Genomic DNA, 13,433 nt, shown 5'->3' with positions numbered 1-13,433 from the left:
TGCAGGGTTTAGTGCTATGTGGGGACCATGTTGCTGGTGTCTGCTCCTAATATGGACATTTTTGAGGGTTCTGCTGAAAATGGGGACTGGGGAGGTGATTGGATAAAGAGCCACCCTTGTGCAATGGAGTAAAAATCATCTCATGGGCAACTGCCCTTGCAAGGCTGCATTCCCAACACACTGTGAGTTGGGTCGCATGGAGGTGGAGAGAGCAGGGAGTGGATTTTCAGAGCCATTAGGGTCTCCTGTGCTGATTTTCAGAGCTGAACATCAAGACACCCCCCACCAAGCAGTACTTCTCTGCCGACATTAAGCTAAGTGCTCTGACACCCGCTTGTTGAATACAACCGTCCACCTCATCGCAATCAATCTAACACATGCTGTGGATAAAATGCCAGGAGCTTGGCCAAGGCAGGGGGGAAAAGTGCAAATAGCCCTGGTTGCTGTGACCAGAAATGCCATAAATGGTGCTAAAATAGTATTTGCTGAGCATAATCCTGGTTACAAAACCTCCTCAAGGTTCAGGGCATCAGGAGCATCAACGTTGCCTCTGGCATTATTAATAATAACAATGCCCTGGGCTTTAATAACTGCACAAGGAAAATAAACCATCAATCTTCCATTTTTCTTGGGTTTTTAATGGAAAAAGAGGGAAATCTGAGGTGTTTTAATTATCAGTTGAAGCCTGACATGCAAATGAGCTGCAAATATAATCGTCATCCCTAATCAGGGTCTTGATTAAGAACCCTAAAGCTCCTGAAGATGGAATTAGAAATTCATGTGTTGCCCTTTTTGCACTATGAGTGAGGATGTGTTGGAGAGAGTCAAGAGCATTTTTCAGTATTTTTAGGCTCCTCATGGTTTTGGGTGACAATTCGGTAAACAAAAGACCTCAGTGCAGAAGGAGATACTGGAGAGAGAGGAAATCACAGATGATTCCTAGAGCAGGGTAAGAAATAAGGCCAGTTTTTGGCTTCCCACTGCAATGAGCTGGGTGTGGAGGATGCTCCAGTGAGGCCCTGGAGCAGCCAGCTCCTGGGAGGGAAAGTCCACAGTAAATCCTCTCCATTAGTCTCAAGAATTAAAGCACGTGCATGTGGCTCTGACAACCAGAGAGGTTTTATGGGAAGCGAGACCTCACCCAACGCATCTAAATCTCCATCAGAAATAAACCCTGTTCTTGGGCACCACAGTAAGCAGGTAGATAGATGTGGCCTCGTTGTTCAGAGATCTGATTTTGGCACTGCAGGGAGTGATAGTGAAGAAACCAGCCTGACACAGTAGCAATAGTACATGAAAAAGATTAAAGGGGCCAGCTCCCTTGGGAGATTTCTGCTGTCTGCAGCACAAAACAAGCTAATAGCAGTGTAGTTTAACCAGCAGAGTGAACATCCCATAATTGCATTTACCATAAGCTCCTGCATGTCTATTTGGAGCTATTTGCTGATATTACAAAGGTGTCTTGGGGGTTTTCCTTGATGGCTGAGAAGGTGGGAGAAGCATCTCCATCCCAGTGTCTGAAGGGGGCCTGCAGGGATGCTGGAGAGGGACTCTTCACTAGGGACTGTAGTAATAGGACAAGGGGTAATGGGTTAAAACTGAAACAGGGGAAGTTTAGATTGGATCTAAGGAAGAAGTTCTTTACTGTAAGGGTGGTGAGGCACTGGAATGGGTTGCCCAGGGAGGTTGTGAATGCTCCATCTCTGGCAGTGTTCAAGGCCAGGTTGGACAAAGCCTTGGGTGAAATGGTTTAATGTGAGGTGTCCCTGCCCATGGCAGGGGGGGTGGAAGTGGATGATCTTAAGGTCCTTTCGAACCCTAACTATTCTATGCTTCTATGAGAAGGTTCCTGTGTGTGATACTCTGGCCATACCTGGCTGGGTCTCAGCAACACACAAGCCCCACTGAAAACCCTTTCCACCAAAGTCTGTCACTTGAGGGCTGAAGAGAAGATCTTGCATTAGTCATGCAGGTGGAAGGATAACCAGGGACCACGTGGGCACACGTATGAGTTCTTTTGCATTAGGTAAAAGTGAATATGACGGTCTCCCTACTGTGAATCAGCTTTTTATCAACCAGTTATAAATTCACTGGGTTTTAGGGAGAGAAACCCTTCTTTTTTGTCCTTCTTCTCTATTTGTGCCTTCATGAATGGAAGAGAGTGAAGCATCTAAGCAAATGTTTTAGAAGACCTTTGAGATTGATGTAGAAGTGCCAGAAGGGGTTGTTTTGAAGCTGAATATTGTGGAAAGGACAAAAGATGTTGAAAGGAGCAAGCCTTGAGATACAGCCCCATCCATGTGGGATGCAGGTGGATACCGACTCCATCTGGAGCTATGGAGCCAGGCTGAGAGAGCTGGGTTGATTCAGCCTGGAGAAGAGAAGGCTCCTTAAGGGGAGACCTTAGAGCAGCTCCACTGCCTAAGGCACCTGCACGTTCTTGAGGATGTGAAACTGGATCCTTATCTCTAACTGCTTTTCTGCCTGTTTTTCCAATGTATTTGTGCCTTCCCAGGGCAGGAGCAGCAGAGCTGTGCCTCTGCCAAGTGCAGTGTCTCCAATTGCTTTGTGAAGTGTCACTGCTGACACTTGGCACTGCTTTTGAGCAGAAAAGCAGTTGGTTAAATAGAAAGTGCAAAGCTTGCACTCCTATGCCCTCCGTGGCTTTTAAATGGCTGCATGTTGCTCTTTTGTGATCTCTGAAGTCATCAAAATGCATTCTGGAAGAATGAAGGCTTCTGACTTGGTTTATGTTAGAAATCCAATTCAGCTCTGGCTTTCTCTTCTACGCAAGACCTTGACAAAAGTCAAGCAAGACCGAACCTTCACTTTTCCATCTTCCACACTTCTCCCAAATAAAAGGAGCTGAGGGAATGACTTGAACAAATTGGCAGGACTGGAGGTGGCTGAGAAACCCTTCATTATTTAACAGAAGGAAGAAAAGGGATGAATTTGTGCCATAGCCAGATGTGTTCAGACAACCGAAAGCAATGGTGTTTCACCAGCAGGAGTCCATGGAAGTGAGTCTGAAAAGCAAGGACAACTGAAAGCTGTCAAGACAAAATGGGTTCTGTTTTTAATATAAAGCACACGGACATGTACACATTCTTTATACCACTCCAGGTGACAGCATTTACATTAAGAGCATTGCAACTCCCCCTTATGCTGAAGGCTTCCCATTTCATGGTCCCAACCCTGGATGAGATGTCTCCCAGTGATGCTGATGGGTGCTTTGCTGCTGATCTCCAGATTTCCCTGCAAGTCTCTCATATGCACAGGGACTAATAAGTCTCCTTAACTGTGCCCAATGTGTAAATAGTGCCTTGAAGTAGTGAGGGATGGGATTTTTGCTAGCACTGTCAGTAATGTGGTAGGTATGGGAGCTCTTGGTAGGGTGGCACTGCAGTAATTTCCCTGCCAATTATAAGAGGAACACGTTGCAGCTTTAGGGCTGGAGTCTGCCTGGAGGTGCACATTTCTTTATGTTGTGTCTTGCAGGAGAGCATAATCCACATCTAAATGAATGTGCACATTTCTCTCTTTCATCTCTGTGCCTCCAAAGTGTGGGATGATTTTGGTTTGTTGTTCAGGAGCTTTTACCGGTTGTCAAAACCATCTCTCTGAAAGCATCATAATTTCAGCACACGATTATTTGAAGGGCACAGAGTAGAAATAACGTGGTGTCACGGAAGCTGCTGTTTGAGCCATGAAACAAGCCAAAAACCAAACCCATCATGGATCAATTCCAAGTATCCAACTAGCTCAGGATGTGCTGGGGCTACTCTGGCTTTGTTTTCTTTTAGGATGAGCAGGAATCAGTTTTGTAACCCAAAAGGTACTGTTTTCCATCCTGGGAGAAGCAGAAGAAATACTTTTGAGATACTGAACAGTAGCTGAGATTTCTCTCATTAGCTGTGACTCTTGAAACATTCTTTTTGGGCAAAAGATCTAAGCCTTCAGGATGTCTAAAACCTCCACAAGAGGGTGGAAGACTTTGGGTAATCCCCTCTTGATTTCTGGAGAGCCCAATATATTTAATCCCTGTGCAATTCCCTTTATTATGAGGGAGAGACGTGACTGAAGGTGTTAAAAAAGGTGGCTGGAATGGAAGGAAGGAAATGAGGGCAATGTTTTGCAAGAGCTGCTTTGCTAAGTGCTCGTGTGACGTGGAGGTGGTCCTGGCTTGAATCACTGGGAATGCGTTAGATAGACCTGGGCATCCCCTGGAACATCAGAATCTGGAGAGAAAAGTGATTAAAAAATAAGCTCAAACAAAAACCCCAACAGCTTACTGCCAACGTGCATGGCTTCAGCACTGAAGTGAGGTTTGGGAGTAACTGCTTGGTCAAGGCAACTGCGTGAGATCTTCTGTCTCTTGTTATGCTGCTTATTTCTTCTATTTCCCCTTTGGCATCCCCCAGGCTAAGTCTGTTCATCGATTCTCTGTTCACCAATTCTCTGTTCACAGGTCCCTGGAGAAGTCATTAACACCCTGTGTGGATACAGGACGCTGGATAAAGAGGTAAGACTATTATTTCCTTCATATATATGAGACTTGCTTCTCCTTCCCCCAACCCAAACAGTTACCTGCAGGTGAGCTCTTCCACACTGAGGATGGCTGCTGCTGCAGCTGTGTATGAACTCATTTCTATTGCTTTTCTCTGGCATCTCAGGCTTGCAGAGCACAGGCAAGCTTGAACCATGTTTGGATCGTGGCCTTTCTGGATCAGCTCCAAGAAATGCTGGTCCTCCGTTGGGTTTGAGGCTTGGTGGTAGGAGAGAAGCTGATTTTGAGGCCTTCAGAGATAACCACGGGGCTCTGTTGTAGCAGGGAGCTGCAGCGTCTCTATGGATCTGCTGTGTAGCTCCCAGGGACAGTTTTTTTTGTCAAGAAAACCCAGGGAAAGGTCCAATCCAAGAAATCAATTCCCAAACACTTCCCACGCCACTCTTCTGGCTTGCAAGAAGGAGCAAACCCAAGAAACTACGTCTCCCCCCAACCCAACATCTCAATGATGCTTCTCTCTGTCCTTCTTCCAGCGCCTGGAGCTGCTCAACATCATCCATGTACGAGGCTGCATCCATGCCGTTGGGCTCTGGCTCAAAGACAACTTTGAGGCCACTTTGGGCATCGTTTGCTCCCTGCTGCTTCCTCAGGTATGTGGTGGATCCTGTTGGAGTCCTCTCGGCTTCTTTCCCTGTGCTGGAGGAGGAAAAGAATTCATTTTTAGTTAATTCCCCTCCATTTCCATCTGAGATTTGTGTTTGGGTGGCATATGTCCCAGCACTTTCTAGAGCATCCTTAGCAAAATTCATAGCTTATGACTTCTGGCTGCCTCATAACACACTCCTGAAATCTAATTATTGAGCAAGTAATTGCATCCAAAAACAAGGCATGCGTAGGTTAGCAAACCCTTTTATGTCTGTTTTTACAGCTCTCTTCCAATGGAGCATAAATATTAACCAAAATAAACCATAATTATAAATCTAGCAGAATTCGTAATGCCTCATAAACCCCCTTGCCGTTAATGATGCCTGAAAATCCACACAATTTTCCAGCAGAGGTAATTAAGCTCTTCATCATAGAATCATAGAACGGTTTGGGTTGGAAAGGACCTTAAAGCTCATCCAGTTCCAACGCCCTGCCACAGGCAGGGACACCTTCCATTAGATGAGGTTGCCCCAAGCCCTGTCCAGCCTGGCCTTGAACACTGCCAGGGATGGGGCATTCACAATCACAGAATCACAGATGCTCAATGTGGAGAGGACTTTTGGGGCTATCCCTTTGAAACACTCTAAGGGGAGAGGTGAATATCTTGGATCTTTCCAGAATTCTCTCTGTCAAAACTGTGTTGATTTAGTGTTGAATTTGATCCTTTTTCTGATGCCTTTTGGGGCTCCCAAGCAAAAGCTTTCTTTTTATCACATTGGGTGTAATATTGGGTTTGCCTTGTAGGTGTATAGTTACGCTTTCCAAATATGGGGGATTTATCTAAACGGGAATGAAATGATTTTATCTTTTTATGTGTTTCTGCTTGCAGTGAAAAGCAGAATAGTGGTGGAATAAAGCAGAATCTCTTGGAGAAATATGTGGCACGTTGAGCTCTTATTTCAAAGGATGAGCTTTCCTTTTCAAGTCTCACATGGTCCAAATGGAAAACCGAGGTGGGGGGACAATTTTGTACCCAATCCTAACTGTGATGCTCCACATTTCTAAAGTGCTTTCTCCAAAGCATGTGAATGAGCAATGGACTTCTGCTGTGCTACCACTAGGAAATGCAGCGGGCACAGAAAAGAGGTGAGGAAGTGCCGGGATAGAGGCAACCACTTCCATCTGCCTCACAGGATGTCAAGAGCCCATTACAGGAGCTGCCTGTTGTGTTACCCATTAACCTGCCAACATGATGCTTTTAATTGGGAAGGATGGGGAGAAGAACCAGAGAGGGCAATGAGCCTTGATGAATATCAAGTGCTTTTGAGCAAGTGTTGCGATTTTTCTGTCGTGCCGTTAAATGCTCTTCAGATGAAGAACCTTGTTCTTCCCATCTGCTCACCATTTCTGGGCTTTAAATATAAATCAGATTTGATTCTGTCAAGTTTTGGAGGGAATTAAGTTATAAATGGCCATCTGTGTTGCCAGGAGCTGTCAGCCCAGACGCAGCTTCATCCCCAGCAGCTGCCAGCAGAAAGCTGGGGGGAGAATATTGTCCTTGAATTGCTGATCCAAGGGGAAAGGGGTTGGCACTGTTGGTGTGGAGAGGGGACAGTGCCTTGAGCTTTGGGAAGAATAAGTGTGTTGAACTGTTCCATCTTTGCCCTTTGGGTCTTTGTCACATCCCGTGCAGGACGTGGCCTCTCTGTGTTGCAGCAAACCACTTTGGTGGAAAATTTGCAGGATGCCAGGGAGAAGGTTGGGATCATGATCGTGATCCACATCCTGAGCCCAGCTTTGGGTTTTGCCCAGTTTTCCTCAGTGTCACAATTCCTTAGGATCAAACTTCAACCTCTACGATGCCGAGCAACTTGAGGGCTCAAACACTGGGGCTTTGAGCTTGGCTGATGTTCATCATCCCAACACCTGAGCTTTGTGATTGGATTTGGGATAAGGAACCTGCTCTTCTTGGGCAGAAAGAAGGACCCAAGGTGTGTGTGCATCTGTCTAACTGGGCTTAGGGAAAGCTGTCAAGCTGCTGGGTCCTGTTGGGTGCTGAGCTAACTGAATGGGTGAGGATGCAGGTGCATCACGAAGCAGCAGCTCGGCTCTATCCCAGCTGGTGCAAGGCACAGGGCATGTGTAATTTTATGATTGCTCCTAAATGATTCGTGTCTCTGCCTTTTTTAAGCAAGCCATCAAGCAATGGATGAAGCATTTGAGGAGCGGGGAGTGTTCATTTGTCTTACTTCACTCAGAGCAAAGCATGAATGCACCAACTTGATTACTCTTCTGCCTCTGCAGCGTACCTTTAATTCTCTTTATCCTTCTTCCTGTGTTTCATTCTCCAGTACCAATCCCATCTCCTCACTGCTCTTCTCCGCCAAACAGGGATGCATTTCATATCACTCTCAACAAGACATTTCAATTTAGTTGCTGGCACTCAGTGGCAACTCCTCGTTATGGCCTCGTACTCCTTGTGTGTAATTATGAAGGAAGCCCAAATCCTGCAGCGAAGCAGAGAAATCTCTTTCCTACCAGCTGCATCCATACATTACATCTATCTGGACTATCCAAGGAGTTTCCAGTGTGTATAAAACCCATTTGTTGTTAAATTGCCAAAGAACCTCATGCTTTGCCCTTTCCCCTTTGCCGTGCCCAGGTGCTCCTTCAGCAGCTTTTATACTGACCCCAGGAATAAGCATCTCTGACTTTTCCACTCCTGTGTCTGCAGGGCATGTTTTCTAATGGTATTTCGTCTTCCTTAGCAAGGTGAAGATGTTGCCACTGTAATAAGGTAGAAATAAGTGCACAAAAGCTCTTCAACCCCTTTTTCTCCCTTCTAAAGAAGCAGCAAGTGGGAGAAGGGCGATTAAAAAGAACAAATCTCTGAAAGGTCACTGCTGAGGGTTAATATCTATGGACTCTGCAGTGCAACCACCAAGCTCTGGAGGGAATTAAGTTATAAATGGCCAGGAGCTGTCAGCCCAGTGCAGTAAATTGTTGCTGCCTCTGTTTCACTTTGGTATTTCATCAATCTCCAAAGCTCTACGTTGAGAGCAGTTACAGAGTAATAAGGCATCAGTGCAGAGGTAGATGTTCCCTCCTAAGAGTATAAACCCAGATCAACTCTTTCACTCCTCAGACTTGCAATGTGCATTTTGCAGGTCGGGCTCTTCATCTCTTGGGGACAGTAATGTTAAATGTTTCCTTGTGCAGAGGGCTTTGTATTGCCAAAGCTCCCTTTGTCTTTGCAAGATTCCCTTGTATTTAGTTTGCTTTTTAATCTCTTAGTTGCTCAAGGGGCTGGAAGGCGGTGTATTCTCTAGTGGCTGATGTGTGCTTAATGTAGTAGAAAAGGGGAATAAAAGGGATTTTTCCCTCTGCAGTCCATGGCCTCTGTGCACGCGTGGTCTATAAATATCAATTTATGGAAGGAAAAATCAATAATAAAAGAAATGCTTGCTTTTTACTTGATTAGCTCTGGGGAAGCTTGACGTGCTTCGACTCTGCTGTTTAGCAGGATCCAGTTTTACAGCCACTCGTAAAGGCAAGGAGCTCTGGAGCCAGGAAGGTATGTTTGGATGGGAAGCAAGGCAGGAATTCTCAAATAGCATCATCTGCAGGGTGGTTTTCTCCATAGATGTCACTGCAGGGAGTCCCTGATTTTGGGTGTCACCAAAATACAAATAGCATTACCCATGCAAATTGCAATATATATAGTACAATTGCTATTGCAATATCATTGCAATAAATGCATGTATAGCCATGGAGATGCTGGGAGGGCTGGAGCAGCTCTGCTCTGGAGCCAGGCTGAGAGAGCTGGGCTGGGGCAGCCTGGACAAGAGAAGGCTCCTGAAGGAGGGACCTGAGAGCAGCTCCAGTGCCTGAAGGGGCTGCAGGAAAGCTGGAGAGGGGCTTGGGACAAGGGATGGAGGGACAGGCCAAGGGGAATGGCTTTAACCTGCCCCAGGGGAGACTGAGATGAGCTCTTAGGCAGAAGCTCTTCCCTGTGAGGGTGCTGAGGCGCTGGCACAGGGTGCCCAGAGAAGCTGTGGCTGCCCCATCCCTGGCAGTGCTCAAGGCCAGGTTGGACACAGGGGCTTGGAGCAAGCTGCTCCAGTGGAAGGGGTCCCTGCCCGTGGCAGGGGTTGGAGCTGGGTGAGCTTTAAGGTCCCTTTCAACACAAACCAGTCTGGGGTTCTATGATTCTATTGTCACTTCCCAGTGGTCTGCATGAATTATTGATTTCCTTGATGTGCAAAGGTCTTTGGATTTATTTTACATGCGCAACTGCTCTTGCATGTGCAAAGAGCAGCTTCTCAGTGCTCTTGTACCCCCTAGAGCAAACCCTCTGCATTGAAATGCCTCAGAAAGCAGCAGACTGGGGCCATTCCGAGGCAGGGCTGGCTTCTCCCCTGAATGCCAGCCAAGGAGAACAGGCAATATTCTAACCTTAAATGAGCTACAAGCAGCAAGTCCCAAGCAGCTGCTCTCCCCTTGCTTGGTGTTGATTACCATCAGGAGGAGGAGGGGGAAACTGGGGACAAAAGCAGCTTTTTCATTTTTTAGCCTCATATTTGATTCATTATCTTAACATTCTTCTCCACAATAATAGCTCCCTTCATATTGCAGTGCAATAAAATCAGCACTCGCGTTAGAAATCTCTTTACTTCTGGAAAACACGGTGCCCTTGGTGCCAGAGATATTGAATGCATCTATATTCCTGACAGCTTTTTCCGTTTTCATTAAGTGAAAGAGGGTATTTAGAGGCAAGCTGGGATGGATGCTGGTTCATAACTCAGAGGAGAGTGAAAGCTGTGGGATGCAGGATGCTGATTGAGGACTCGGGCTGATCTTATTCCATTCAAGAAATCCCCAGTACCTCAGACGTGGCATCGCCATTGGGAGGAGCAGGAGGGATGATGTCTCCAAAGCTGCTTTTGCAGAATTGGATTCATTTGCATTCAATTTATTGTCAACACAAACCTTTTCCGAATTACTGTTTTGTTTAGAAGGGAAAGAAATGACTTGTCTTGCCTTTGAACTTAGCGTTGCAAAAGGGGTTACTTGCTTGGTCTTGGATCAGCAGCGGGGTTTTAATCTGCCAAGTGATGACATGTTAATAGCAGTAAATAATGCTAAAGCTTGACATACATTTAAATAGCATTTAAAAACTTCATAAATCCTTAAAGGCTCTGCTGTTGAATATGGATTAGCACAATCTTATTACCCACATCCATGTGGGGGCTGTTGCTCTGGGCAGTTCCTGCTGTTCATGGAGAGATGGAGCCATCTCCAAGCCTTGGCCTCCTCCATCCCTAATTTGAGCTTTCTGCACCTTCTGGGGACCAAAGAGGCGATGGATATGGGGTGGGAGAGCAGGATCCTGGCTGGAATTTCCATGACGGAGTCTCTGGGTTTGTTGTTTTTGGCTCTCCACCAAAAGCAAGCTCCATCCCAGGTGAGTGTGCGGTTGCACAGCCCTGTCTTGGTCCCTTCCCTGCTCACAGGGAGCGAATGCTTCCCGCACAGTTTGAGTCAGGGATGAATGCTGTCTCCGTGCACAGGCTGAAATGATTTCACAGCCTATTCAGGAAGGAGCTGCCTGCTGAGATGGATATATAATATTCCAGGCAGCAGCGAATATTTTGAGGGCAGCAGGGAGCTAAACAGATACAGACACAAAAGTTACCAGCGCTGCAAGGTAACTTGATTTCAGGCCATTTGGATAACAAAAGGGGATGCTAAGATGATTCCAGACTTCAGTTTTTCATTCAGCATTTGCAGTTGCCTTCCCCAGCACCCTAACGGCAGGAATCCAGCGTTTCTGTAATTCCCACTGTTGGGAAAGCCCTGCGAGCAGTAACCACACAGCAGCCTCCAGCACCTTGTATGTTCTTTTGGTGATTAAATCCTGTTATCAGTAATTAGGTGGGATGTCAAATAAGCAGGATTCTCTTTGAGGATAGCTAAGTGCAATTAGGAAAGTGGGAATGGGGCAAGCTCCAACTGAGGAGTTAAAGGAAGAACTCTCCATGTTGGGAGGGCATCTTAAAGGAGGTCATATTCTGCTTCTTCCGAATTGTTGATCCTGGGATACACCTCCAGGTGAACTTGGGAAGGAAAAATAAATGTTGAGCTGCTTCGGGGTGGCTTCTGTGCATTGTGCTCGTGTGGATGACAGGATGTTGGAGCGCTGCCTCCAGCTCTGGTGTCCCCAGCATAAGAAGGACATGGAGCTGTTGGAGCAAGTCCAGAGGAGGCCACGAGGATGCTCGGGCTGGAGCAGCTCCTGTATGGAGCCAGGCTGAGAACACTGGGGCTGTTCAGCCTGGAGAAGAGAAGCTGTGTGGAGACCTCAGAGCAGCTTCCAGTGTCTGAAGGGGGCTGCAAGGATGCTGGAGAGGGACTCTTCATCAGGGACTGTAGGGATGGGGCAAGGGGTGATGGGTTCAAACTGAAACAGGGGGAGTTCAGGTTGGAGATAAGGCAGAAGTGATTTATGTGAGGGTGCTGAGGCGCTGGCACAGGGTGCCCAGAGAAGCTGTGGCTGCCCCATCCCTGGCAGTGTTCAAGGCCAGGTTGGACACAGGGGCTTGGAGCAAGCTGCTCCAGTGGAAGGTGTCCCTGCCTGTGGCAGGGGTTGGAGCTGGCTGAGCTTTAAGCTCCTTTCCATCCCAAACCAGGCTGGGATTGTGTGATTGCTCTCAGCTGGGAGACACTTGGGTGATTTGCTTTTTCCCTGTGGAGTTTTTGCCTCTGTTTTCTGCAGCCTCCTCTGGGCAAAAACTTTTCTCTTTCCACTATGGTAGCAAAACAGTCTCTAATTTCAGATGCGTTCCAACCTTTTGCTCTTACCCCATTTATCTTTCTCTTAATGTTCCCACTTTCCAGACTATTTAATGAATTGATTGGGACCCAGAGAAATGACTAATAATATTTTTTCAGCTGCAAAACCAATGTGCTACAAGAGTTACAGGAGACCCCAGGTGATGGATGGTACAGATGTGACTGGATTATTTATTGGCTTTTTGCTTCAAGGAATGGTTATGAGGACAAACACGTTGACTACTGCTGAGGAAAAGCCCAGAGGCTCAAGATGGTCTTGTCCTTCTCCATCCCATCTTGTGCATTGAAAGGAGCTATAAACCTGCCCTGTTTAACTGGGCTTATAGGGGAATAAACCTTATTTGTATGGCTCAGTAGTCAAGGAGGGTGAAGGGTTAGTACAAAGATGCAGTTGGCACTGGAAGTGCTCTGATTGCCACCGTGCCCCTCATCAGTACCTGGTCTGCAAATAGCTCTTCACCATGGCTTATCCTCTAACTGCAGCCACCGCAGTGAAGCACCGTGAAGGGACCGTCAGTTGAAATCAGAGCAATGTGCTTGCCATTTGGTGCTGATGAAAGTGCTTTTTCCTTCCCTTCTCCTAAAGTTTTAAAGTGTATTTTTTAAGTCCCTTCCAGCCTGCAGGGAAATGGGAAATAAACTGCAGCAATATCTCAAGTTTAGCAAGAGCCTGGACCTCTGCCTCTGTCTTCGCAATGCTCATGGTGACGTCCGACTAATCCACATCCCTGTGTCAGGGCTGATGTGGGAAGTTGTGAGATGGATGTGACCAATAACAAGTTTAACAATGAGCCTGTTGCTTTGGCAGAAGATTTAACTGGGTATTGTCCACTCCTGTCTGGTGGCCAGGTTTGGAAGTTCGGATGAGAGCATCCCCTTGGAGAAAGACCTTCAGAAAGGGTTTGCTTGACCATAGTGCTTTTAACACTCATCTTTTGCAGGTGATCGGCCTCGTGATGGCTTGGCTGTATTGGCAAAAGCTCAACGAGATCTACTCCAAGCTGGACACTGTCGACTTCAAGATCCTGGAGATGCGGGATTTCAGCTTCGGGGCTGTGGATCTGAGCGGTGCGGGCTGGTGCTGGTGCTTGCCCAAGGAAGGGGGCTACATTCCCATCAATGCTGAGGATGAGGAAGATGAGAAAGAGGAAAGCACCATCTGCCAAAGCAAAGTGTGAGAAGGTGGAGGACTTGGAGCACAGCTCTTAGGAAGGTGGTCGATGTTGAACATGGACATCATACGATTTATCTTCTCAGGTCCAGGAGACAGTAACACTGGGATGTTATCACAACTGCAATGCACTGTGCTGGCACATGGGTTCCCCAGGGTCCTTTTACTTCCTTCCCCTTTTGAAGCATTTCTCTATCACTTTATTGGGTTTTTAGGGTTGGTTTTTTTTACACAATAAATGTAACTCGTGTTGTGTTT

The 13,433-nt window shown here is 46.7% G+C and overlaps 1 protein-coding gene across 3 annotated transcripts in view; it reads left to right on the top strand.

Annotated features, from left to right (window-relative positions):
* LOC133282733 (tetraspanin-15-like) overlaps nt 1–13,433 on the top strand; it is a 40,864-nt gene extending 27,431 nt beyond the window's left edge. For all 3 annotated transcript variants that reach the window (XM_061478944.1, XM_061478943.1, XM_061478942.1), the window contains 3 exons: nt 4,469–4,522; nt 5,041–5,157; nt 12,946–13,433. In XM_061478944.1, coding sequence (XP_061334928.1) covers nt 4,469–4,522; nt 5,041–5,157; nt 12,946–13,182 — 408 coding nt within the window. In that variant the 3' untranslated portion in view covers nt 13,183–13,433. The remainder of the gene's footprint in view (nt 1–4,468; nt 4,523–5,040; nt 5,158–12,945) is intronic.

This window comes from Pezoporus flaviventris, unplaced genomic scaffold, assembly GCF_033815535.1.
Source record: "Pezoporus flaviventris isolate CSIRO_AGI_PZ_B2104156 unplaced genomic scaffold, CSIRO_AGI_Pfla_v1 ptg000138l, whole genome shotgun sequence".
NCBI lineage: Eukaryota > Metazoa > Chordata > Aves > Psittaciformes > Psittacidae > Pezoporus > Pezoporus flaviventris.
The sequence above is the reverse complement of the archived record's forward strand: the minus strand, read 5'-3'. Positions and strand labels throughout refer to the sequence as shown.